Genomic DNA, 27,284 nt, shown 5'->3' on the forward strand with positions numbered 1-27,284 from the left:
TTTACCACCCAGGTATCTAACCTTTACCCTGCAATCAACCTATTTCTGCACAAACCATACCTTCACACCGTTGTAGAAAATTTGCAAACATTCAGCCGTCAGCACGACCGATGGAGGACAGTCACCGAATCGGCACAGGCACTTAAAGTCACCAAACCACCGGCATAATTCGGCCAATGGATTAAGGTTGTAAGGTAAGGTTAGTCTGCAAGCTACCGCACGTGCCGAATCGTTACCAGCTCGGGCTCGCTCTGGTAGCTGCCGGTGGTAGGGGTACGGCAACACTGACAGCAAGGACACACACCGTCTGCTGAACCAATCCAAACGAGCTTTTTACCCCACGGAAGCTTGCTCACCAGTCTCGATCGATCGTCTAGCCGGCGTCTTCTTAGCGTAGCCCGGTCAAAGCGTTCCACCGTTAAAACCGGCCCCGGGGGTTCGGTTATGGTTGTGGTTCACGCTTCACAGCCCAAAGCCACTGGCTGGCTGGCTGGCTGCATTGACCCGCGGATTTAAAGGTTAATTAAGATCTACTTTTGGATGGCTAAGTCTCGTGATTGACAGTCTTTGCTGGCTGATAGTGTTTGCAAAAAGTTTTCCATTTTGCATTTTACAGGCGCTTTTTGGGGAGACTTGGATTACCTAGACTTCATTCTTGTTTTCTGAGTCGTTAATAATACGAAGGGAATATTAATCTATTTTTAGAACCTCATTAAATTACACCACAGTCCATCTAATTTCGTAAGACTTTTTACCGCTCTGCGAATCCATCAAATAGTGAAGGGTGATTCGTACCGAGCAGGACTCGGTAAAGAATGTATCGCCGTTTGAAGCACGTTCCCACTCATTCTAAGAGGAATGATGCAACCCGACCAGGATGTTGCCATATGAACACTCCGTCCGTTAGATTGTGCCCAAGAGGCGTATTCTAAGTCTACTGCTCTTAATGATATCCTTGACCTTAACACCGACGCAGCTTCGTTCAGGTGAAATACGCAATTGGCTGGATTTGATGTTCATAACGTCCCCCAAATAATAACTTTCTAAAAGGATAAATGTAATGAATAAAGTAATTAAATAAATAGCAAATAAAAGCGATATTATTCTCTACAAACTTGCATTAAATAAGATTTATAAAAATTCAAAACACACATAAATGTTTCAAAACCAATCAAACTCCTTTCTTTTCTCCCGTGGAAAGAAATTATTTCATACGAATTATCTAACCAGTCGTGGTATTTTCCATGCACAGCAAGCAACCCCTACCGGTACTGACCACTTACCAAACATGTGTTAACGCGTCTGTCTCAAGTTCGAACAGCACCAAGGAAGCCTTCCGTCTTCGCGTTGTAAAGTTGGCCAGCCGGCCTAAGTTTTCGTTCCACCTGAGCAGCCCTGAAATCAGCCGGTCGTCTGGGGCCGAGCGGAATTGCAAGAAGCAAGCCCGTATGGCTTGATAACGACCTTAACCTTGAACCTGATGGGCAAAAATGGTAGCCACGGACCACGGACATGGTCACCGGTGGCGTAAGGTAAGTTTATACGTCCAAGTTTGAACGGGCGTGCAAGCCGGTTCCTTGTGAGTAGGGGTAATAGAGCAACGGAAAATTTAGTACATGCTTTGTGACATAAAGTGTTATGAAATACTCGAGAAAGCAATCATCTTCAGTAGGGCTGTTTAAATAATATGAGTATTGAGAATCGTAACTGAATAATTTGCATGCATTTCTTCGTAATTCACTGACTTGAAGAGATTATAAAATCATTATTACAACAGTAGAAACATTTAAATAATCTATAAAACATTATGAAAGACAACAGGACCACCCGTAGCAAAAAAAAAAATACAAAATCAAAATAAAAACACACAAATTATATGTAAAAAAAACATCAAAGAGCAATACGGCCTGGACGTCCAGGACAGAAAAAAACTTCATAAATATAATTTTTACTTAAATAAATTTATCAAAAGCGATTAGCTCATTTATTTTAATAAAAAAAAAACATTGTTCAGAAGCCACACCCCTTTAACAGCAGGAACAAATCCAAGTCCAAATACAAAACATAAGTTTTATAAATTCGATCGATGTTTCATGAACCAATCATACGGCTTGACACCGTATTGTCAGCACCGCATGTGCTAAACCAATTTTTTATTTTAAAGCCGAACGTAATGTAATGTTTAAAAAACTGTCGAATCAACATTTAAAAAAATTAAAAAATATATCTTGTTATATATGACAAAATTTAAGGGAAATATAATTAAACTATGTCCGAGAAAGATCTGGAGACAATCGATTATCGAATCGAAATTAACGTATGCAACATTAAATATAAATAAGAAATAATTATATTAAACACCATGCTGTCAAGAGGAGTTAATAAGATAAGTTAAGAGAATAAGAAAAAGATGTTAATAAGATTGCACTTAGAGTAAACAATAAAATATATCATGAATACTTGAGGAGGAAACAGTATTTCCATTTTCGTATTTTACCTTTCAAATATGATCAAACCTAAACTTATGAAGCTATAACTGAAAATAGGTCATTTAAACTTTATACTTGGTTTCTTGGAGTTTTATTTTATATTTTCCAACATATTTGTGATTTCTTCCTGAGCTCTCTTATTGATTTCGCCTTGAAACAACTGCCGAAACATCTCTTCACAATAAATCAAACAATTAAGGAATAGAAAAAAAATTGTTAAAAATATTTATTTATCCAATTGCACACAGGATAAAACGGCGTCAAGCCGTCATACTGAAAAATTAATCAAATAAATTAATTGCAAAAGATTATCTGACCACTTGTAGCCTACATAACATGTATACATCTGAACTGAACAATTATGATGCTTGAAGACCTTTAACATACTCAGAATCATGTGCTATTAACTTAACAAAACAAAAATGCACACCTGTTTCTTCTTCTTATTTCTTGGCACTTCAACCTCGAAAGGTCTGGGCCTGCCATTTCTGGCTCTCTGTGACTTGATTTTATCCGTAGTAAAATAGTCAGCCCTGCGTACGGGGAGACGGTCTGGATGAAATACCAGTGCCGCTGTCGCCTCGGCCACCGGACCACCCCATTATGTTAATCTTTTTAGCAACTCACTATCATCCCTGGCCCAGAGCAAGAGACAGAGAGAGGGAGAAAACCCACTGATCAAATTCTTTAGATAAGACAGAAAAATCAACTTTTTCAAACAAATTTGAATAAATTTTAAGGAAAATTAACAATAGAAAACCAAATATTTTGTAAATCGACAAAAAAAAACCCCGTGATACCTAGTAACAAAAGACAATATGGCGTCTGACCGTAATAGTAAATAAATAAATAAATAAAAATAACAGAGTAACAAATGTATTATTCTTACTTCATCTTGTTCTTTAAGCGTACAATGATCAGAGAAATATATTAGTCACGTCAATCAGAACAAGAAAAATCCAAACAAAAACGCGCCCTGCAACAAAGCTCAGTAAGAAAGAACCAGAATTATTAAGTACAATTCATACTTTATGATGCATGGAAATTGAATAAATTGACGCTACCAACACTATAGTACTGTACAAGCCCAATAACGCAAAGCTAACTTCATCAAAAACCCAATTCTCGATATGACTTTGAGCGTTCAGTTCTTTCTAGATCGCTAAGCAGATCGGGGAAACCGCGAAAAAAGGTAACCCCTTCAAAACTCAACCCGTAAACGTCTTACTTTCATTTTACTTCCTCCGAATCGCGTTTGACCACTCAGCAAAGGATCGGGGAAGGGTTTATTAGCTTCCTTCCAAACCTTTTTTGTTTTCGCACCCCGGGCACGCGTTTGACCCTGTTCTTGACCGAGGCCAAGATCAGATCCCTCCAGCCATGTGGATAGGAGGGCGAGGAGGAGGAGGAAGGAGAAACGGGGGAACACCGCCGAAAGAGGTAAACCTTTCCCATGTTTGGCAGCGACAACGTTTCAAGGTGGTCCCTCTCACTCGTTACTCACACCTGGGCAGGGCGGCTAGGTGCAGCAATTTCGCCTCGAAACAATCAATCAGTCGTCAATCGGTACAGGTGGCGCGGCTAACCCGTTTATAAACGCAAACACACACACACATGCGCATACACACTCAGCATGGCCATGGCCAACGGGGGATTCGATACAAAATGGCAACCGTAGTAAAAGCTCGCCCCACACATTATAAACCCTCGGACAAAAAGCTCTCGGAGCTCTCGGCAGTAAAATGATGCTCTTTCTCCTTCCTTGCGGTTTGCCGACGATTAGGGAGGCCTTAGAGGCAAGACCTCCGAGATGACAGGGCTTCTGTCCGGTGCGACAACAATCAATATGCTGTTGGAGGAAACACACACACACACACACACAGGCAAACACTCGTTACCCTCCAACCGTGTGTAGAGGCTTTATCAGTCACAGGTTGCTCCGTCTCGTTCACTCACCCTTGCTCACGGCGGTGGTGGAGATTGGCGTAGGTCATCGCAGTGTAGTGAGGCTCCGCGAGTCACGCAATGCCTTTGCCAACTGCTGCTGACCACCGGTTGTCGGGGCGGAAAGGCTGTACAGGAGGGTGCAGGAATGCGCAAAATTGTGCGCCACCATCGCAAAACACCTGATCGCTCGTCCGGACGGTGTAATGGCGGACGGGGCGGGCGAGGGTTAGAACGGCGAGGTAGTTCTGAGGTTGTGGCGGACCCGCCGGACGATCTCGTTTGGACGGTTCGGTACGGACGGGCTCAGTTCCAAACCGTACGCCGCCGCGAACAGTTCGTTTCGAGAGTCCGCTGTTTCGACGTCCCGCCATACGAATTCGCCTTTCGAATCGCCCTACCAGTGATCGGTGACCCTGTGGTGATCGGGCATTTTCAGTGCGCCGCGTTTGTGAGCCGTAGCAAGAGGCTTCGGAAGTTTGGTGGTGGAGTGTAGTTTTCGCCCAAACCAAAGCGGTGGTTGTGTTCTAGAGCAATAGTTGGTGCTGTGTCCCTGCAAAATAGCTGCAACTTACCCGTCTAGTATTATCGTTCAGTATTAGCGTATTCTGTGACGCACTTTTGTGATAAGTACTCCAGCACAGTAACAGCAACAAAAACAACCTCCCACTTCGCCATCATGAAGGAAGTACAAGCTAATGGTCATCTGCATCTGAGCAACGGAAACGGAACAGTGACCGAGCCAGAATCACACACCAACGGTAGCAATGGCTACGCGGGACACAACGGAACCAGCAATGGCAGTACCTCGAACGGATGCTCCTCCAAATCCAAAGCGGTCAAATGTACCTGCAACAAGTCGGGGCTGGAAAATGGCAGCGACACAAACAACAACCAAGGTAAGACCGCGAGACCTCGCTCCTGCCAAGTTTCTTCCGGAGCGCCGGATGAAGGGCACAATCTCCAACGGCCCAGACAAAGGGATAGCTGCAAAAGCTAATGCACCAGGCGGCCGGGTGATATCTTATATAATTGCATGCAACAATCCGGTAACAAGTGTGTTCCCCAGCTGGAAGCCCTCCGCCCGTCGATTGGCAATTAGACATGGCACTTGGCATTCGCATTCAGCACATTCGCTTGCTCAGCTGATTCTGCTATGAATTATTGAAATATGATAAACTCTGCTCTGGCAAATACTTAGAATTGCTGTTCAGCTGATGATGGTGGTACTCAGTGCCACCAGGCCGCCAGGGTTGCTTGAAGCTTTTGCTGTATGTCAGCAGACAAAACTTTGACCAAACGTGCCAATTTTTTTTTTCTCCCTTTTCGCACGCGTCGGTCCTGCAACAAGTTTGTCGGGATTGTCTGATGAGAACTCGGCCGACAACAACAAAAAAAAAAACTTGTTCTGCACGCAACTGCACACTACCTGCCGGAAGTTGGCGAGCGTCTTGACCTTGGCCTGTTTTCGGGTGACGCTTGCGTACAGCGACCACCGCCACCGGCATGTTCTAGAGGTCTCCGCGATCAGACTGACTCATCGGAATCGGATGTGCGAAAGCTCTCAAGTGTGGCGCTGATTTATTTCGCTCTCTTGTGCTGCCCCGGTGTGCAAATGCAAGTCTGTTGACCTGTTTCATAGTGCCATTCTAAAGTACACAATCGTCGCGGCTGTTCTGGTTCTGCTTATGTAATGGGCAAGGTGGTGATGTTGACTCATGCTTTGGACGCGATTTCGCAACGAAACGGATGGAAAAAAAATCCCCGGATTGATAATATTCTGCACCAGTTGTGCGGGGCATTGTGTGACATGGCAACAGCTTATGTGTGTTGGGATTTTCCAGCAAAAAGACGAATCCCCAGGTTGAGGGAGTTCGTCTTGAGCCGATGAATATCTAAGTATGGATGATTCAGGAAGCGCTGTATGAATAACTGACAATGTTGTTTCTTTTCCCAAATGTCTACATCACACAAGAAGCTCCCATTCTTATCACTCTATTTATTTAATACTTCCTTCATGCGCGTCGCATCAGCATCATATTGGCGCCCATTATCTAGGATAAGGAGGTTACCATGGCGATGCCTTAAATTTATGTTCAAGATTAGGAGAGACCGGGGAGAATCACTTCGCTCGTGGCTAGCCGATGCTCCTTTAGAGCAAGAGAGAAGCTATTTATGTGTGGAACCATAAATACGAATTCTATGTCCTTATGCCCATGTGCTCTTTGTTAGATACTGGAGTAAACGTATCTCTTCGCAAATAAACGTTGATAAGGATAACTTGAATATAGTAAAAGATTCAACACGGTTGCTTATCAATTAAAAACTAATATATTTAATATACCCTTAAATTCAAAATGTGGGGTATTGTGAACTCTAAAAACTCATTTCCAAATTAACGTTTTAACTTAGTGGCATCTATAAAATTCATTTTTTGAGCTTAAATTTTCAACTTCAAATCTTATTCGAAAAGCTTATCGATTTGTTGAAATCATCGTTCCATGGCACAAAAGTCCTTTAAAATCCTTCCGTAGAGTGCGTAACAGAAAGTATGTAATGCTTCACAGAGATGTCTGACGCTGACAGGCTCTCCGTAACGGCTCTTGTTCCTGCGGAACCCCTATCGGCTTTTCATCTCACCAAGCTGCACCCCAACGGTGAGAGATCCGCCGATGAGTATCCGGTGAACGGCAGAAGAAATCACAATAATTTACCGGATTGTTGCTCAAATCACAAGTCGTAAAATCGAAAAGCCGTCCTCTCTCTCTGGTTCACCAAGTGCGTGTGTGTGTGTCTGAAAACGTTATCGATTTCTGCGAATAAAAAGCTCCGTAACAGGGCATCAGGTTGTTGAATAGCAGCATAAGGGAATGAATGCTTCGGTGTTGTTGTGAGGACTTTTTTTGTTGTTCCGGTTCCTCACCTTTATCATCACCATTTGGCATGTCCAAATATCCTTGGGTTTTTTAAAACCGATTTTTAAAGTACAATAACACAAGTCCCATCACTATCAACAAAGTAGGCAGCCATCCGTGTCTCCTCCGACAGGGTTGGTTCGCATGCTTCCGTCCTGTCGCTGCCACCTGCTCTAATGTCCTTGCCCTGGTCATTCCAATCCAAGTGAAAACGAGACCTCACAGCAAACGAAACAGTTTCAAATGGTCGCCATTTTTATAATGACACCTGTAAATTCATCACCACCACCCGCCAACCGTTCTTCGCAGAGTGGTTCCGATCGATTGCCTCCTCCTACCAAACCAGGCCAGGCTCAGCAAAGCGGGAGGGGGTGTCAAAGTCGAACGACAGGCGATTAAAAATGATTACACACCGCACGCTTCTCACCGCACACTCCCACCTAACCTTGCCCCATGCTGAAGGTGGCTTCAATCCTTCAAAAAAACCGTACCGGCCGTAATGGTGGACAATGCTGATTATTCCTCGAGCTGGCGCCTCGAGACGCCCTCAGCAACAGTACACGTGGTGTTGGATTTGAAATTGTGATTTCTGTTTTGCTCCAAAAACCGGCTCCAAAGTCGGAGGGTGGTCGATAGAGCTTATTGCTGTACGCTGGTGAAGCAATAAGAGAGTCTCAAAAACTGTGATTTTAGCTGTTGATATTATGACGAGCAACAGGTTGTTGTTTAGCTAACGTCTTTCACACACACACATTTGCATCCAGAGATTATTCAACACATTAAAGTATAATTACATCAACAGCTCAGGAAAAATTAAATAAATTATTCGGTCAATTACACTACTCCACTAAGTGTATCTCTCTATAAACAATGGAAATCTTTAGGGTGATAACTGTCAATTAGCTAATCAAAACAATCTCGCCATAGCAACGGCACCTGTTTACTCCTTAATTCATCTCATCTCACGCCTCATCTCACCACAACATAAAAAAAATCAATCTCTAGCCACAACAATGTACTTTGTTCCCTTCTAAAGCAATAGTAAAACAGGCAACAAAATCACAAAATCACTGCTACAGAGCATTCCAACACGCTTGTCCAATCGCAGCAAAAATAAATAATCCCCAACCACACTAACTCACTTCCACAGCTCACTGGTCTGAGCATGAGAGTAATTGGTGAGCAGTGAGAAGTTGGCATCGAAAGAGCGCGAGAGAATGGTACAAGAGCAAAGGATTGATAGTAAACTGCGACCTGGTGCCTTTCAAACGCACATTAGTAGTTGCTGATTGTTTGAGTGATTCTAGGATCGTAACTTGTTATTTTTATTGCACTTACATTCTTCGTTTAGTATAACTTTTAAGCACTATAAGGTCTTGGTTGAGCTTTTTATTTGCTTTAAATAAAATAGATTTAATGAGTTGAGATAATCAAACAATTTGCTATCTGACATCTGAATCTAATAAATTACAGATTAGAAATTTTTTTAATTAACTTTTGCTCACCCAAAGTCTGTAATCCCTATAGTGCGCGGCGCTTATAGCACTTCAACCGCCAGGCATCACAATCCTCTCACGCGTCAGTGTCTTTACGCCGCTCGAGGCATTCGTGGCGCCTGCTCACCTCACGCCCAGCGGTGGCGGTGGTTCCTTTCACCTTATGTCTTCTCATCTCGTGCGCGCCGGAGCCTGTTGCTTCGACCGTGCCTTGCCGACTCTCGGCCAGTTGCGTTCCGACGGCGTACACAAGCGGGTCTCTGTCGATTTCCGATCCGTTCGTCACAGTGCGTTACACTGCTGGTCAGTGACTCTGTATCGCGCGCCATCATCGTCCTGCTTTCGTGTGTGTGTCTGTGTGTGATCCTTATCCCTGGTGCATGTCCCTGCGTCTTTCCGTCTTCCACTGCTGCTGGTGTGTCCGTGCGTGCTGTGGTGCTGTTGTGTCCCCGTGTTGATCTCCGTCCACTGCTCGCGAGGTTACGATGAGCAAGTTCGAGATTTCGGATGATGCGGACGAGCTGAACCAGGAGATCGATGATACCAACTTTCCGACGCGCTCCAACTCGATTAGCTTCGGTGCGGCGAATGGTAATGGTTCCACCGGGAGCCTAAACAACGGGTACGGACCGTTCGCCAACAGGCGTCGGTCCAGCAGTATCCGGCGCACCGAGAGCGAAATGACCGAGGGTGACGAGAATGGGGCGGAGGCGGCCGCGGAGTTGACCGGTGAGGCGGTCAATAACAACGGTGGTGAAAATGGCGCCTCGACCAACGTTACGGCGATCAGCGGTGGCCTTAATCGGGCCCGTCCAACACCGATCCGCACGATCAGTCTGTCAGGTGAGGCAAGCAATGGGACGGACAACGGTGGCGCCACCACCACCACCACTAACCCGGCCAGTGCACCACCGCTTAACAGCACTCCGAGGGCAATCATGACGCCAGGTATAGGGGGCGGGGAGATCCTTCGCTGCGCGTTCTGAACGACCGGAACGACAGTCACCGCAGCGTTTTCAGTTTTTTGCTTTTGAGTGTGCTTTTTCATGGCCAACCGTTGGTGTTTAATGATCGGCCAAGTTGTTTTAGGTTGATGTGTGATTTATGTTTGCGTGCGTGTGAGTGTTACTGTGTGTGTGTATGTATATAAGCCTCAGTGCAACCTGTTGCATGCTTGGTGATGCATGCTTGCTATCATGCTATTTGGCTGTTATTTTTATTTTCACAAGCAGAGCCTTCATGATTATCCGCTTGTCAAACACCTGCAAAAGAATCAATCCGCACAAAGACTATCACAGCAATTATTCTCCTCTGACAAATGAGTTCTTTGCTGCCTGAAGATAATCTGACACATTCTTAGTGCGGTGATGGATGGATGGATTTCGATGAAGCTGCAGCCCGGCTCTTGCCATTCTAATCTAGACAACCTGAAACTCATGGCCAACACCGACCAATCCGTGAGAGGAAGTCCTACAGACAAGAAGAGTTTGGGACAGGTTTTTTTAAAGGTTGGGACTCCCGTACCGTAACTGTAGAACAAGCTTTTTAACCTTGAGCTCAACTTCAGCTTCCGTAAACAAGCCCAACTTTTACTTTTGTTTGTTGTTTTTGTACGATCCGTCTGTCCGCCTGGATTTAACGCAATTATCCACTTCATCCATGTCTCTTTACGAGCTGGTACGCTTTTGATGCGTATCCCATCATCAATCCTGTGACGTCTTAATCGGAGATGAACCATCATTGTGAAATCATTGCAGGCGAGACGTTCATTGAAGCCATCAATTTTATTGATGTTTCACTTTCACAACGAAACCCATCGCTAACACGTTGCTTGCTTTTCAATCGTACAGGCCGCGTGGTAACATTGGTAGCTGATAATCCATCCCATAAGTGGCATCCGTTGAGCGCCAGCGTGTGAATGAGGCGCGAATCGATGAACCGCACACAACCGACCAAGTCTCCAAGATAAGGATTTTGTTTACGGACCGCTTGCCACTCTATTTATGTTGTTTCGTCAGGCGGGCATGAAAATGGTTTGACACTTTAATCACACGTTATTCACTATTTGAGCTTCGGTGTATGTGAAGTATTTTTGAAGCATTTGATAGTGAATAGGTTAAGAGTCAAACTTCTTGTAGTTTTTTATTGTTGGTTGGAACTTTCTTCCTCATTTACGTGACGTGCCGACAAGCATCGACTTTCCCACGTCCCAGTAATCGCTGCACACGCTCTGACACCTGTTAAGCAAACTTGATTATGATAATGGTACGATATAATGCATAAAGTTATCGCCCCTTCCGACCAGCCGGTGAGTTCCCTACGGCCAGGTAGGCGCTCGCAACGTCATAAAGTATGCAAATACAAATGCAAATACTCCCGATGCCCTGCCCTGCCCCAGATGTCCACTGGCTAGCCGCAGGGCATTTCGGCCAGGTGTGCTACGCTCCTTTTTGCACTTGGCAACCGACTGCACTTTGCCGAGGTCTCGAGGCTGCATCCGAAAGTGTCGATGGGGATTTTCCAACTTCCAACGTTCGCGGTTGGGAATTTCCCCTTAGCCCCACCACATCCATTACGATGCAAATGACGTCGTCAAACGTAAACTGTTGAGTGGCCGTGTTTGTATGTCTGTGGCGGACTTGAATCGATGTAATGAATAATTTATCCATGTAAAACCGGCTTTCGGACGGGAATATCGGACAGGACGGTTTTGTCCGATCCTGTGGCCGTTGTTAAACAAGCACCGGGAATGTGCTTGTCCGGTGTAATCAGGACAACAGATTTTGTGTGTCTGTGTGTTTGTGTGTTGTACCCGATGAAGTGTTCTTCCCCCTTTCCAGTATGGAGCTTTTGCATGTCGAATTGATTTTGTGCGCTTACATTTAATTGAATTCTAACGTGGGCGAGCTTTAACAACTAATGCTCCATTATTTCGGCTACCTTTCAGGACACGAAAAATGTACCTTCCACCATGATCTGGAGCTCGACCACAAACCGTCGACCCGGGAGGACCTGCTGCCGCTGATGTCCAAGTCCTACCGGATGCTGCTGTCGAGCCTGGGCGAAGATCCGGAACGTCAGGGACTGCTGAAAACTCCGGAACGGGCCGCCAAGGCAATGCTCTTCTTCACCAAGGGTTACGACCAGAGTTTGGAAGGTAAGTGGCAATTGCTTCTGTCTGTTAGGTGTCCCCCAAAACCCCCAAAAACCACAAACACACACACACACCCGAACATCTTCAACGCGCATCGACAACCGTCGTAACCACTGGTGAGAGCTGTCAGGACCTTCCGTAAAACCCATCAACCGAACCATTCATCTCTAATGAGGTTGACGGTTACACGGAGAGTAGCAAGAGTAGCACCCCGTCACCCAACCAGATGGAAGAAGCTGCCCGATAAAGCCCCCCCCCCTCCCCCATGGTTTTGAGATTCCTTTCACTTCTTCAAATAAACGGCTGACGATATGCGGGTCGCTCGTCTGGCTGTCGCTTATCGTCCTCACGCCCGCAGCTCTCGCCCGAGTGTCCTTTTTTGCTTCGGTTTGATTGTTTGGCTCGGAAATGGATCAAAGTGTTGACATGCTGCGTCATGCAAACCAACCGCTTCTTCTGTTCCAGCTTTTGGGCAAACAAACTGGTGGCCACAACCACTGCTGGAGAAAGGGAAACGGCGGCGACGACGAAAGGCTCTTGAAGCCCTTGAAGACCGAAACGGTACGGCAAATAGAACGTGAATGCGATGGAGCACAGAGCATCGTGCGGTAGAGATGGTATCTTTACGCACTTGCCTGATCACGCTTCGATGTGATCCGTTTCACCGGCCATTGAAGCCGTTTAACTCAATTAAATGATAGGCACGGATTGTGCGTCACGCAGCGCAACTGAGCGACGGGTTGTAGTTTGATGAAGGAAGTTTTGCAGTCGCTGTTAATGAACTGACAAAACACGGTCATAACTTTCACTCGAAATCGTTCACAGTGATGAACTGCGTAAGCAAATATTGATTTGGGGGTTTCTTTAGCTTTTATAAGAACTCAAGGTGAGGTTCGTCTTCTTAAAGCCAAGGAATATTTTATATTCAGTTTGCCTCTACGCAATAACTTTATTCAAGTTAAGTTAACCTAGTATTAGGTTCAGTTTTAAACTATTTTAACGTAATATTTTGACGAAAATAATGCTTAGAATACTGTTTTTTGCAGGCTGATTTATTTGAAGAGTATCTCTTACTATGAAATTATTTTGTTTCATAAAGATTATTGATAAAATATAAGACTGCCCTGCAGACCTTGTAGAAGAACATTTACTGAACTTTGAAAACCTTATGTGTTTCCTCTCAAAAGCTTAAAAGAGAATTGGAGATTGAAGTATGAACTTGAATACTTAACTTTGACCCACTTAAAGCTAGCATCAAACAGATTTACGATTTACAGAAGAAACGGGGTCTAATTTTCATAATATATTTATCATAATTTGTTCCTCTAGTTGTTCTGGTTGTCAGATCTGCTTAACTATTTTATTTGCTTCTTTACTTTTTTATTAGTAGGTGCAGAGTTTTTAAGCTAATTCAATTGATCAGCTAGTTTCGGTTTATTCATTCAAGAATGTAAGATTTTTTTGTTCTTTTCCCTTATTCACTGTGATTTCTATTATTTATTCGCTGGTCTGTATTACATCTACTCAAGACCTCGGTGTGATACTCGATGAAAAGCTTCGTGGTCTCTGAGAGCTCATTTGCCTCTTAAATGCAGGAGCTTTGTGCGCTCTATCATGAAATATGCCTGCATCGTTTGAAGTCCATTTACCATTGAGGGTGCTGCTAGGTCTGAAAGCATTGAATGAAATTTCATTCGAGCCGCCTCTAAATGCATGGTTGAATACCTTTGCCGTCGTATTAATCACGTAAGCTTCTATTAAGTTTTGGCTGGTTAAACCAATGCCTGGACCACATGCTCTGGTTTGCTTCTTCGGATACTGGCCTCTGTCTGTTTGAATGTTCCTTCACTATCCCTTCGTCCTAGAGATCTTGTGGCTAGGGAAACGCGTTATACTGTACATTGGAAGTATGATCGTGCTTCAGATGATTTAAACAATTTTACTTTTCCCTTGGATTTTAATTTCTTTTTTTCTTCCTATCGTTCCCGCATTTATTCCTTCTTGAAGATAATAAAATAGTCTCCTAGTGCTGTCTGCACATTATCGGGAAAAATTTAAGATAAATTATATAAAATGAAACTTCAATGTAAAACAGGGAAAATTTAATCTTTAAACACCATTTTTCCTGAGAATAATGCTGATAGCCTCTGCCTTAAATTAGGAAAAATCGACCTATTTTTCACATATTATGCTTTTAAGTGTGAAAAAGATCCCAGCACGTGTCATCTACAGTGTCTTTCTCGTAAAATCCCCCATTTTACACCATCAATAGGAATTCCATGTGCATCAGAACAGCGCCAGCACATAATCTGTTCACCGAAAACTTTCAAGCCTGTCCAAACTTTGTCCAGAACAAACCCCGAGCAAGGCTCAAGCCCATTTTCTACTAGCCAAAAGCCCACGCTTCCGTTTTGTAAGGATTCGTGATCTTTGCTAAACGACCAGCATCATCAGCATCTTGGCTAAGGACACGTCATGTTCCCAGTCCCCCTCCCCCCGAGTGACTGGAACTACGACACTTAAACATTTCGTATTTATTATTCACTTAAACTCTACAACTCCACAACTCGCTTCACAGGGCAGAACACTCGCTCGCTGTCTGCTTCGTCGGTGCTTTGGTGCCGACTTCTGCGCTCAGTCACTATTTGCTATGCTCCCGGCGAACTTTCATGTTCCAAGTGGCCAGAATTGCATCCACTCCCGCCCGACCCGCGTGTGTACTGCCACACCAGACCTTGTGCAAATGAAATTAAATCTTCGTTTTCAAAGTCCCTGCCCACAGGCAGTGTTGCGGACGCTTTTGTTCCCATTCTCTCGACAGCGAACCTTTTCACTTGGAGCCATGTGTACCATTGTGCTCTGGGTATGATTTTCTGTCCCGAGTTTTTTTGTTCTGCCGTACTCGTTTGCTACTTCCTGGCAACTGGCAGTGAACTAGTTGTCCAACTTCTAGCACAATATCACAACGCACCACCAGGACACGACAGTGATTTCCTTGCCGAGGCAACCGAGCGACCTCAGCCATTTATGAAGCTATATTTACCTTCGGTGGGACACAACGCGCTCTGGGCGATGCTCAACTGCAGCTTCAAACTCTCTGCTCTGTTGTTGTGCAGATGAGGGAAGCGTAGTTTTGACGGGAGTTGGATCTTGAGGTAGGCAAATGGGTAAGTAAATATGAGAAACGACCAATTTCCACCCTCCGTTGTGAAAGTGTCGTGTAAAGTGCAGTAATGCGCTCCCGGGGGGGTGGAGTTGGAGAGCAGTCATTTTTGTGCTGCACGTACAAGTGTCCTAAGCGAGGCGTCTTTTGTTGAATGACGAACCTTTAATCTAATCATCGTTGCGATTGGAGCAATGGATGTTCTGATGATCGGAGTGCAAGGCTTCTCTTGGAAACCGGATGATGTCAGATACAGGCTTAGGATGTTGATTTTCAACTGTAGAAGTGTTAAATCCTGAGGCTCCATACCAGTACAGAACCGGCAAAAGAGTTGAAGAAAATGTGTCTAAAAGTTAGCAAACCTTTATGCAACCGGTGTGTAAATATTTGCCTTAATTTTATCAAGTTAACTCATGTGATCATAGAAGATGCATCGAGCAAAAATATTTGCTCAGCAATAGATACGTTTGTATATTTTCATTATAAATTATCCATCGAAAACATTTTGAATAACTCCTTGCCACAAGAACCTCGAGAGGACTCAGCCTGCCATTTCTGACTTTCTTAATTTTGGCTTGAACCCCGGTCCTGGCGTGAGAAGACTGACGCTGTTAGCGCCTCAGCCACCGGACAAGGTAGCAAAGCAAAAATTTATTGAACAAAAACTGACAGGATACATTACACAAGAAGGACTTTTTCTTTAAAAGACGATAACGGACTATTCAAACTGAAAAATGTTGACATACAAAGCTGATAAAACTAGTCTTATACGACTGAGCAATAGTAGGACTCATTGCTCGAGTCATGATGTTCTGAGCATATTGTGTTGGAGGAATGAGACGTTTCCTATGTCTAGTTGCTGGTCGGGAAAGTTGTAAATTAATCCACGATCCACGATTGCTGATGGCATCTGTTGAACCATGCAAGAGTTCTGCTACAAATAATGCTTGTGCATTCCTACTCATAACATCGAATTTCTGCAGGCCAAGAAGAAGAATACGCCAAGAATAATATGATATATAATGGTCTCAAGTCTGGTCGATCAATACTTCGTGGAAGGAGAGCATAGCACACAGTTAAACTTGAGTGTAGACCATTTAAACCAAGACCAAACTGCAATGTAAAGCTTTTGTGCATATCATGTTATTGAAATCACGCGACGCTTTAGTAACAAACCAAGAGATCTGTTGGCACGATACACAATGCTTTCAATGTTGATCATTAATGGTCAGTTAAGAGTCGATAATAGCACCCTAGTCGCGTACTTAGTTCTAACACTTCAGTTTTCCGTTATTAATCTCAAAAACGAACTCAAAAAAAATATCGCACGTTTACTACAACTCTTCAACGTGAATTGTAGTCACAATGGGTTCAAACATCCTTAAATATCCAGCACAAAAAAAACTTCAATGTCTATTCCTCCTTTTCATACTTTTCCTTTTATTTCCTTTTGTTTTGTTTGTTGTCTAAAACGTATACAAAATTTAACAATAAAGATTATCATCCTTTTCGTTTTAGTCTTTTTTTATTTAGCATGTTATACATTTTACCAATTATAAGCGTTTCTTCTTCCTTGGCATTAGGCAACCTCGAGAGGTCCCAGCCTGCCATTTCTGACTTTCTGTGACTTTATTTTACCCGTAGAAAAGTAGTCAGTCCTACGTACGGGGAGGCTGTCTGGAAAGGATTTGAACCCCGGTCCGGCGCCGTGTGAAAACCGGCACTGTTATTGCCTCGGTTACCGGACTGCACCGGCCACGCTTCATTAAAAATTAATGAATTTTAATTTAAAAAAAAAATTAATTTAAATAATATTATTTATTTGAGTATAACAGCTTGAACGATTCAAAAAAAATTTAATAATTTATTTATTGATTTCATTTATTATTACGGTCAGACGCGGCATAGTCATAATTTATTTATATCTTGTTTACATTTTTTTAAATTTAAACAATTGTTATTTTTATAGCTCTTATTTCTAGTTATTTTTAGTTGCAAGTTTAGTATTCTTTAGTTATTGGAAAATTTTGAAGGTTCATTTATTCTTACTTTGTTGTCAAAACAAATCCCTTCTTTTCCTTCCTTTTTGTTTCCTTTTTTTCACTGCAAAAAGCTTACCAGACTTGTTTGAATTATTTTGATGCAAATATTACATTCCTTCTAAACCATTCCTCTAAAAAAATTTTTTTTCCTAAGCGTTTATAGAACTTTTTAATAACTTTAAAACTCTTGCATACTCAAGTGCAAATAAAAACCTAAGAATGGTTTTACCCTGTTCAATTTCATAGAAAACTCCAGAGCAAATCTCGAATTTGACCAACTAGAGAAGACATCCACACTGTATCAATCAGCAATCAGCTTAAAAAGACCTTCCAACCTTTCCTTAAGTACATTTCTGCGTTCCATTTGGTGTGCTGTTGAGTGCGCTCCGTCCGCGGGAAGGAAAAAACGCACCACAAAATTGACGATAAGGTGTATAAGCACGTAGCAGGACGTGTTGCGAACCATGCTTGCCGTGCTTTACTGTTACTTCCATCCTTCCATCCGGTAGGAACTTGTTACACATTCCCATTCTCACTGGCGACCGTAAAAAGGAATTCCTGGTTTCTCGCGTGGCAGCCACTAACCGCGTTCACGAGGCGGCACCCTTCGATCATTCGCTCTATGCTCACGTTCCATCGTTTTTCTTTTATTTCCATTCGCCTCCATCCATTCAAGATGCGTTTTCCTGCCCTGAGAATGAATGAACCGGGGGGAGTATGGAAACAACGAAGCTGGGAATGCTTTTGCCCACGCCCTCTCTCCTCTTTTCGCTAGGACGCCTCTTAAACACATCGACCGTGTCGTGGATGATTTTTCCTACAACGCTACGACTACTACTTTTCCTATCGTTCTTTCTGCGGGAAATGCTTTTTTCTCCCCCACCACATTCCACATTCGCCATCGTTCAATCACGAATGGGACCGGATATGAGGCAAGAGTTTGTTGAAGATGTAACGAAAGAGCCCGGAAAAGTGGAAGGTTTTCCTTTTTTTCTTCTTCATCTTCTTCTTCTTCCAGGGGAAAAAAGGTTTTTCGGTTTCTATTGTTGCGCTCGAGAGCAAAGGTACTGTTTGATTTGGAGCATTTTATTTGCTCACCAGCGCTTCAAGCACGAGGCGAAAGCGATTTTCGCCTTTTTCTTTCCCTCTCGTCGGCGATCCTGTTTGAAGTGCTTTGATTGTTACGAGGCGTAAAGAAAACAGTTGAAGGAAATGTTATTTACTTGCGACTGCTGAATGCAGCCGATTGTCGTTTATCGCTTTGCTAAACATCATGTGGCGTACTGCGAGTTGTTGCATCACGGGTGAGCTTGAGGTGGCGCTTTTTAAGGTATTCATATGAGTGTGTGCTCGTGTGTACAGAGAGATGATAGAAAAACTTGTGTAGAGCATGTAGAAGGGAATTCGTTTAAAATATCATCCCTAACTCATCGCCATATTCAACCCAAATTACATCCCTTTCTAGTGATCTGAAACCTGAACTACACTCAACATAATTTAGCTGCATCGTCTGATCGCTACAGTGCCTGAAAGTATGCATCAAGTAAAATCAGGCATATTAAAATCTAATATCCAATGTACTCATAATAAAAATATCGTGTAGTTAGATATTGTATCAAATGTCTGCTCCAGTTTTGTGTCACTTCGAATCAATGTCTACAGCATGTACGTATTGATTTCATTGGACATTTGATCTCAAATATACATTTTTTGAATGGCAGTCTCTACATTTTTGACACTTTTAAAACGATTATTGATGTTTTTGATGTTTGTCAATTATTTTTTACGTTGATGGAATGAGCCCCTTAAGTTGTGGTGGGGTTCCGCCATCCAAAGGCGAATTCCTGTTGCGAAGGTCTACATCGTGAGAAGTCACCTTATCCCGGACGAATATGGACGCACCGTTGCCAAGTATTCTGAAGTCCAAGTGCAAGGTCTTGATCATAGCGAGGGTCATATTCGTTTTCCGTATCGATTGTGTCCAATAGCGGACCTTGGAGATCTAAGTTCGTGCGTAGCCTCCTACTTCTCTCGCTGGCTTATCTGTCACCAGCTTTTATCGATGCTACTTCCTCTGTGGCCCCTTAAGGCATTGGTGTGCCTTGAACTTGGCTCGCCCTTTTTGTTCTCTGAACACTGAAGTACAACATACGGGGCAATTTCAGAAAAACTTCAACTTTCATCTTACTTTGACCTTATAGAAACGTTGTTAGAGCGGTCCGGTGGCCACTAGTAAATCCGACCCTACTGCTCAAAATTCACTCAAACACCACTGACGATCGCTCATTGCTTTTCCCGGGCTATTGGTTTATCATTAAGGTCTTATTAACGGATTCTTTTCCCATACGCAGAGCTGGCTATCTATCTCTCTCTTTCTCTTTCTTGGCCTGCTCCTATGGAGCACGTCTAAGAGACAAGGCCTGGTGTCCAATCCGTTGCTACACATTGTCTATCTAGCTACGAGTAACTAAAGTACAGGAAGCTGAAAATAGCTCAGATCTCTTGATGATCTAGTGCCAATGATTAGCAGGCAGCAGAGTAGAAGAGTAGTCGAATAGAAATAGTAAACAGAAATCTATTTCAGGACCAAGTTGTCTACAGGATTTTCTGTAATGGTCATATTTCTGTAACCTTTTTATCCTGGCTTGAACATTATACAATTTTTGTTCAACCAGTATCACATACCAGTTTTTTCATATTTGAATTCTCAAGGCTGAAAGTATTCTTTTTTTTTTCTTTTGTGGCTCTACAAATTTGCAACGTCTCGGCCTGTTATTTTTGAATTTCTTAGGTTTGACTCTACCCAGCACTGGAGCTTGCGTATGGTAAAGCGATCTGGATGGAATTTGATCCCCGGTCCTGCTGTGTGAAGGCTGGCTCAATTATTTTTATTTATGACGGCTTGAAGCCGGACTGGCGTTGCTATCAATGCATGAAATTATATTGGACAAAATTATTCATTGATTGGGGTTAATTCTTGGTCGATGTGATGAAAGGCCAAGGGAAAGATTAGTTAGCTAACTCATCCAATCATTTCATACCAAAAATTCTACTCGTACCTCCAAGTATTACAATTGCTATAGAGACACATCGACACAACTTACTTCTTCCCATTTACTTCCCCTCAAGATTGTACTAATTGTCTGTGCTTTCTCTTCCCAACTTTCAGAGGCCTTGAATGGTGCCGTTTTCGACGAGGATCACGACGAAATGGTCGTGGTGAAGGACATCGAAATGTTCTCCATGTGCGAACACCATCTGGTACCGTTCTACGGTAAAGTTTCGATCGGTTACTTGCCCTGCAAGAAGATTCTCGGCCTAAGCAAGCTGGCCAGGTAAGCATCGCACAGTCTTACTAACTTTAAAGAAAAGTGGAGGAAATTATAAATTCAAACCTTTTTTTCTCAGAATTGTGGAAATCTTCTCACGCCGCCTTCAGGTGCAGGAACGGTTGACCAAGCAGATCGCGGTCGCCGTCACACAGGCGGTACAACCGGCAGGTGTTGCTGTCATCATCGAAGGAGTGTAAGTATGCTTTGGTTTAAGCCCTCGCTTAATACAAGCTATGTTAACACCCTGCTTTCCTTTCCATTATACCAACCAGTCACATGTGCATGGTGATGCGTGGCGTACAGAAGATCAACAGCAAAACGGTCACCTCGACCATGCTGGGCGTCTTCCGGGACGATCCGAAGACGCGCGAAGAGTTCCTGACGCTCTGCAACAACAAGTGAGCCCGCATGAGCCTGCATCGATCGCCGTCGGCCCCAGCAGACACTGCACCGGCGGTTTGCCAGCACGATGCGTCCGACGAAACGTGGGGCGAGGGAGTATTAAGAGACGGAAGACACTGATGTCTTCGTGCAACTCGTTTAGGGAAATCCGTTTAGGGAAACATGCAACCACATACCCGATATACTCGATTTTAGCTGCCAGATGTTTGGAGAGATTTTAGGCTATTTTTTGGTCGTACAGTGTTGCTTGAGGATGATTCCGGGATGGTATGAAAACAGTTTCAAAAGCAAAACATCACTATCTTTATCCATTGTTGTTGTGAATGTGTGCGTGCACATACACACACACACCATGTGCGCATGCTCTTGTTGTGTCCAAACCGTTTTACGTGAGCAAAGAAGGACAATAATCCAGCTTATCTCATCCTTTTAAAATGTTGCTCTCTAGATAGCTGGGAAGTACGGTCACACCGAGAATACATTTTAATCCATATATTAGTAAGAAATAAAGCAACTGTTATCAAAAATCAAATAAAAGCAAAGCTGTAAATGTGAGTGAATGTTTCGAGCCCTGTCTACAGACTATATTTACTGCTAGGATGTTTGTACGTACATTTTTGTAACTGGTAGTTGTCACGCGAATGGGTCCAAAAGTTAAAAGAAGGAACAACAAATCATAATACCAAGCGCCACACATTCTGGACGCCAAACATAGAGTATACAAAGTGGGAACGGGCAAGCGTTATCGTTATTGCTGTTTGTTGAAGTTGAAGAAGGTTTTTGATTGAAGCGAAATGGAACAAAAAAACAGCACCAACTTTATTGATGTTTAGTTGGGAAGATCTGAATTTACAACGATTGCGGTAAGAGTTCATATACATGCCTCATCAAGCTATGATTGTTAAACAAAAACTTGCTCTGAAACCCTACGGTCCCTGGAATGTGCATCAGATTTTATACTTTAAGTTAGATTCGAAGTGAGGAAAATATATACGAAATGGGCAAAGATTGCAGAAGGAAACGTTAAAGAGGAAGGGAGAAAGAGCCAATAAAATATTGTTGTTATTCTAGCCGATATGTCCATACGTGCAAACATAAGTGAATAAATGTGAACGAACATCAAAATCCCTGATTTCGATTGTTGCCTTGAGTTAAATGACTTTAAAAAGGTCTGAATTTAAGATCCGAAATGGGAAAACTTTAAATAATTCATTTGAAAGCTAATAATAAGTACAGTTTATTAAACAAAAATATTTAAACCAGTGCAGTTTATTTATGCTCACAAAGATTTACCACAGTTCATATTGGTGCGCATTGCATACCATCAGGCGTAAAATAATGATTTCAAATTGCATACCTTAGGGCGTCCACATACATATTTTGAACGCGCTCAGATACACCTTGTTCAACGTGTTCTAACGAACTCCTATATTTTAAATATTAAACAAAAATCTCAATTTGGCTCTAGAGTGCTTCGGACGTGGATGAGAAGTTCTATCTTCTATCTTCTATAAGTCAATCCCTATCCTGGCAGACGCTGAACACATAAACAAAATACGTTTTTAGAGCCTCCGGCGTAGCAGAGCCTTACCAGTGGCTATTGTTATAAGCACTGATTGACGCAGAAGATATCTTAGGGGTCCAATGTCGACATAGACAACAACACGGACACTGGCATAGTCGATTCTGAGACAAGGGCTCTATCCAAAACTGAAAAAACCTTCTTAGCCAATTTCGCGAAGAAGATGTCTCGAAAGATTTATTACGCTGTATGTGTGGTAGGACAATGGAGGAGTCGCTACAATGATGAGTTCTGAATCTGAGTTTGAGAATGACACCAGAAAATCCAGCTCTGAAACTCTTTTTAAGGCCATCCACATAGGGAGAGGAAGTATGAAAGGCTCAAAATAAGATAAAATGGTTTCGCTGATTCATTCGCCAGAGCGATCGTGACTGAAAACTGGCTCAAACTTAAGCTGAATGCAATGTTTTCTCATTCAGTGCTAGCTGTATCAACAACACTTTTATACGAAAACAATATTGTCCTACTGAGAGCATCAGAAGACGACATTGGACCCAGCAAACCACAAGCTATATTTTCCGACTCCACTAGTATCCTTAGCGTTCTCGTCACAGGATCAATCCAAAATCCAACTATCCAACACCTGAAAGACTTTCGGCTATTCTTCTATCCGATTTGTTCGACTACCACGCAGGATCTCGTCCTCAGAACCGTTGCATCGTACCAAACTCTCTACTGACCCATCAATAGGAACTGGAAAGAGCTCTACCCAACATTTGTTCGGAAATGACACATGAGTAAGCCACTAATATAAATAACTTATTCTAACGAGGCACAACCGCTTTGGATCTTAAAACCGCCGGCAGCTTGAACTAAATAATAACCTTAAATGTAACCTTAAAATAACCTTTTCATTTTAGCATGGAAGACTTCTGCCGTATGAATTCATTCCTAACTGCAATTAACCAATGACATGCTACAGTTAAATGTCTACTGCCATGATCATCACCTAGAACGCAATCGATCGATGATTTCACCCCTTAACTTTGAGCCCCCGTTCACAGTGATCGTGGCCGCCTAACATCAATCCAGCCAAAAGAATCCTGCTCCGCTCTAGGCAAACCTCGACCGTGCCAAGCTTTGCCGATAAGCATCGTGGTGGATGGTGGATTGGTGGTCACCTGTTTTGAAGGTGTTTCGTTGGTTCAATCAATTCGCAATGTTTGCGGTTTTAGCGCTGACATTGGATCAGAAAAGCGGGAAGGGAAGGTTGCACGAGGCCCGATCGGTTCCTTGCTCTTGCTTGTTTTCCAATTATTCGAGTAAGCCGAAACCTGGCCACGGGGCATAACTGCAACGGTTAAGTGCGGGTACACCATCGAGGAGCACGTGCTGGGGTGGTGCTAGTTGGATTAAGGGTTGATGATTGTGGTTTGTAGTTCCGCTTTGGAAGGCGGGGTCTGAGGGCGAGATGGAGAATGTTAAAATTGATTGTCAAAGAGAACGAGCAACAATGGAAAAGTGTTGATATTCTTGACAAAATTCAAGGAAAATAGTCATGTTGCTTCAACTAACTTAGTTCGAGCCTAAAGCTTACTTGAATCCTCTGATAGAAGTATCGATCGACGTCCAACAACTTCTACAATTATAGCCACACCTGTACACTGAACAACCATCACACCAACACAAGCCTGTCCCGACCGACCAAACCAACCGACAGACCGCGGAATGTAAACAGCGTACAATCGGTGCCGAGAAAATAGCCCTCAGCATAAATATCTGTAGCACAAAGGCAGCACTCCACCGCGGCAGGAAAACGGGCGAATAGAGTGGAATAACAATAATCAACGATTTGCGCGCGCTCGCACGCGATCTGTGGAGCGCAGACGATCACCAATACATCGGCAGTGCAAATCAACGGCAAGGTGGTGTTTGTTGTGTCCCCATGGGCTATCCCCACACCGAGCAGCATACAACATAAAGCCGGTTCTGGCGACCGATCCACGAGGGTGTTACGCTCGGCTTGGGTATGCCATGTGCGGGTCGAAGCCGAACGTAAGCCGGGCAGGGTTTTCGGGGTACGATTTTGAGCGAATTGAACCGCGAGAATTATCACCGCAAATTTGTTCTTAAATTTAAACAAAGTGTGAACATTAATCATATAGTTTTAGAAATCTGCTGAGTTTTATAGAAATCAATGTGTGTTTCGTAACATCAAAAAAATAGTCTCCCGCTCTTAACTTTCAACTTGTGACTAATTTCCTAATTTTTGTGTGTACCCTACAAAGTTCCTATCGATAGTAAAGATTCAGATTTTTTATTGTCTAGAGTTTTTGATTCATTTTTGCTCTTTGGTAATTTTGGTATTATTCTAGTATTTAAATGTTTATTGATGGCTTTTTCGGAAATAAGTTCCCTATTTATAAATCTTCAGTAGAAAAACAGTAATAATAAATAATTTCATGTGTGATTCAAACACGAAGAAGAACTTCCTTGGCACTACAGCCTCGAGAGGTTTCGGCCTACCATTTCACGGGGAGGCGGTCTGGATGGGATTTGAACCCCGGTCCAGCCGTGTGGAGACCGGCGCCGTTATCGCCACCGGACCGCTCCAAACAAGAACAGAGAGCAACAAAAGGTTACATTAAGTTATCAATAAAAAAAGTGAATTATAAAATAATCCCTATTGACCTTTTTTTCTCTTTTCAACTTCATCGTACAGAGGTCTTTTATGACCAATAGCATTATTAGATATTATCTGATATGTAAATGTTATGTTTTCAATGTTCTTGCCAGCTTTAATGTTTAATAAATACTAAAACCATGCACGTATGAAGTAAAAATAATATAACCAGTCATTCAGTAAAATAATAATTGGTCCGTAACACATACTTAAACTTCCATACCGTACTTATATTAAAAACTAAAATTAAATACCTATAATAGAAATTATCATCACAAGATTTTTTAATAATATTTTACGCAAAAAATTATCTCAAATAAAACCATGCTTACATGAAAAACGAAAAAAGGGTGATCTTCATAAGGAAATCGTTTTAAACCCCTAAATTATGTATTACTCAGCAACCCCTGCCCAACACGATCGTGTGCGTCGCGAAACCTCTCGCTTGCTCTCGCTGTTGCTTTGCGCAACAGAATGAAACGGAAAGCCGGTCTGTTTCGTGGCGCGCGCGACTTGCTGGGCTCTGGCAGAGACTGCTCGCGTTTCGAACATCAGATGATTTTTTGACTTCGCGTAGGACAGGCCGCCTGTGCGTGCGTGTGCTAGCTTCCGCCGTCGTATACGACGATAACATAAGACGCGCCGGTGCGGTTCACGAAAGAAGATTCAAGTTAACTTGCGTCAATTGCGGTGTGGAAATTAGTGCGACCATTTTGGGAATAAAGTGGTGAGTGGCTTTACTTCGCTTAGTAATCAACTATAACCGGTGTGTGATGGTGTCGATGTGAAAAATATAATCCGATCGAGTGAATTGATTGTTGATACTGTGCTTCAAGGAAAAGTGAAGAAATAAGTAAAATAATCTCACAGTGTTAAGTGATGGTAACAGTGTATCAAGCGTCCTCCAGAGGTGTTTTTGAATGAAGAGAAAATCTGAAAGTGTTTCAATAGAGTTCTATAAATTAATTGAATTGAATTAAAGTGTGCTCTGAAGAAGATTGTGAGCTGCCCCAGCTAAGGCCTAACGAATTTGTGTGTGACGGTGTGATTCCGGCGTGCGTCCTCTAGAAATCCTTCGTCCTGGATCCACACGCGAGCAAGCTGAGCGCTATCGTTGGACCCCAAAATGCGCACGTGCTCCCAGTGGAGGACGGGCAGCTAGAGCGGGCTTCTATGAGGTTCTTCCGGAAGAAGATGAGCCTCCTCTACACGGCCACCTACCGGTACAAGCGGGCACTGCAAACAATGGCGGCGGGAGTGTTTCTCATCTACATGACGCTGGTCCTCTACCAGAACGTCTACGGGTACGACGGTGCGGACAGTCAGTCCGATCCGGACCGTGTCGCCGCAGGTGACAATTACCAGGTGAGCAGCAGTGAAGTTTCGCTTATCACAATCGGGAAGGCCGACATTCCGAGAAAAACAGGGAAAAACAAACCTCTAATGTTGGGAACGGTCGATCGAAAAACGGTTTCGGACCTGATAACGACCCACACTCATTGACATATCTGCCACAATTAATTATCCCAAAATCGGTTCAAGTCTCGGGTTGGGTGTGTGTGTGTGGTTACGGCTAGACGTGGAATAGGAAGACAAAACACAAAACCCACCATTTCCAAGTGTGGTGGGAACCGAGCTGGCCGGCTGGCTAGAAATCAATTTCTCAACTCCTCCACTGGCAGTAGTGTGTAGTGTGTTTATCTTTGCCAAAACAAAGAAAAAACAGGCATTGGAGAAGCTGAAGGGAGAAAAAACGCCAAGATACGCCGGTAGAGAGAAATAGCCAAAAAATGGTAATTTTTCCCTACCCGATACCGACCAGATGGTGAAGGTTTATCAATCCGTTTTGCCTTAATGTCGGCGATGTCGAGATGCGCTGACGGGAAACGTGGGATATCTGTTGGGATGGGAAGTCTAGTGATAGTGACGCACTGTGGACGAGGATGGCACTCGTGTGCCAGAGCCATGGGGTTGACGTAAGTTGCGAAAAGGGTTTTAAAGTTTTGTCGAAAGTTATGCTACAAAGTTTTTGAATATTGAGGAAATTCATAAAGGCAGGGTTGCTCTAGTAATCTTTTCAATTTTGAGCTCATCATCATCATCATCATTAACTGAAAAATGGAATGCAGAACGCAGATTCTA

At 43.2% G+C, this 27,284-nt stretch overlaps 1 protein-coding gene across 3 annotated transcripts; it reads left to right on the forward strand.

Annotated features, from left to right (window-relative positions):
* Positions 1-4,739: 4,739 nt before the first annotated feature.
* Positions 4,740-21,505, forward strand: LOC118516337 (GTP cyclohydrolase 1-like). Of its 3 annotated transcripts, none has more exons than XM_036062148.1 (5): positions 4,740-5,332; positions 11,792-12,001; positions 20,373-20,538; positions 20,612-20,728; positions 20,808-21,505. In XM_036062148.1, the coding sequence occupies exons 1-5, from the start codon at positions 5,113-5,115 to the stop codon at positions 20,935-20,937; spliced, it is 843 nt and encodes a 280-aa protein (XP_035918041.1). In that variant the 5' UTR covers positions 4,740-5,112; the 3' UTR covers positions 20,938-21,505. The 3 variants fall into 3 exon arrangements, with proteins under 3 accessions (XP_035918041.1, XP_035918040.1, XP_035918039.1); XM_036062147.1 differs by lacking the exon at positions 4,740-5,332 and adding an exon at positions 8,912-9,687; XM_036062146.1 differs by lacking the exon at positions 4,740-5,332 and adding an exon at positions 9,014-9,792.
* Positions 21,506-27,284: the final 5,779 nt, after the last annotated feature.

This window comes from Anopheles stephensi, unplaced genomic scaffold (assembly GCF_013141755.1).
Source record: "Anopheles stephensi strain Indian unplaced genomic scaffold, UCI_ANSTEP_V1.0 ucontig280, whole genome shotgun sequence".
Lineage (NCBI taxonomy): Eukaryota > Metazoa > Arthropoda > Insecta > Diptera > Culicidae > Anopheles > Anopheles stephensi.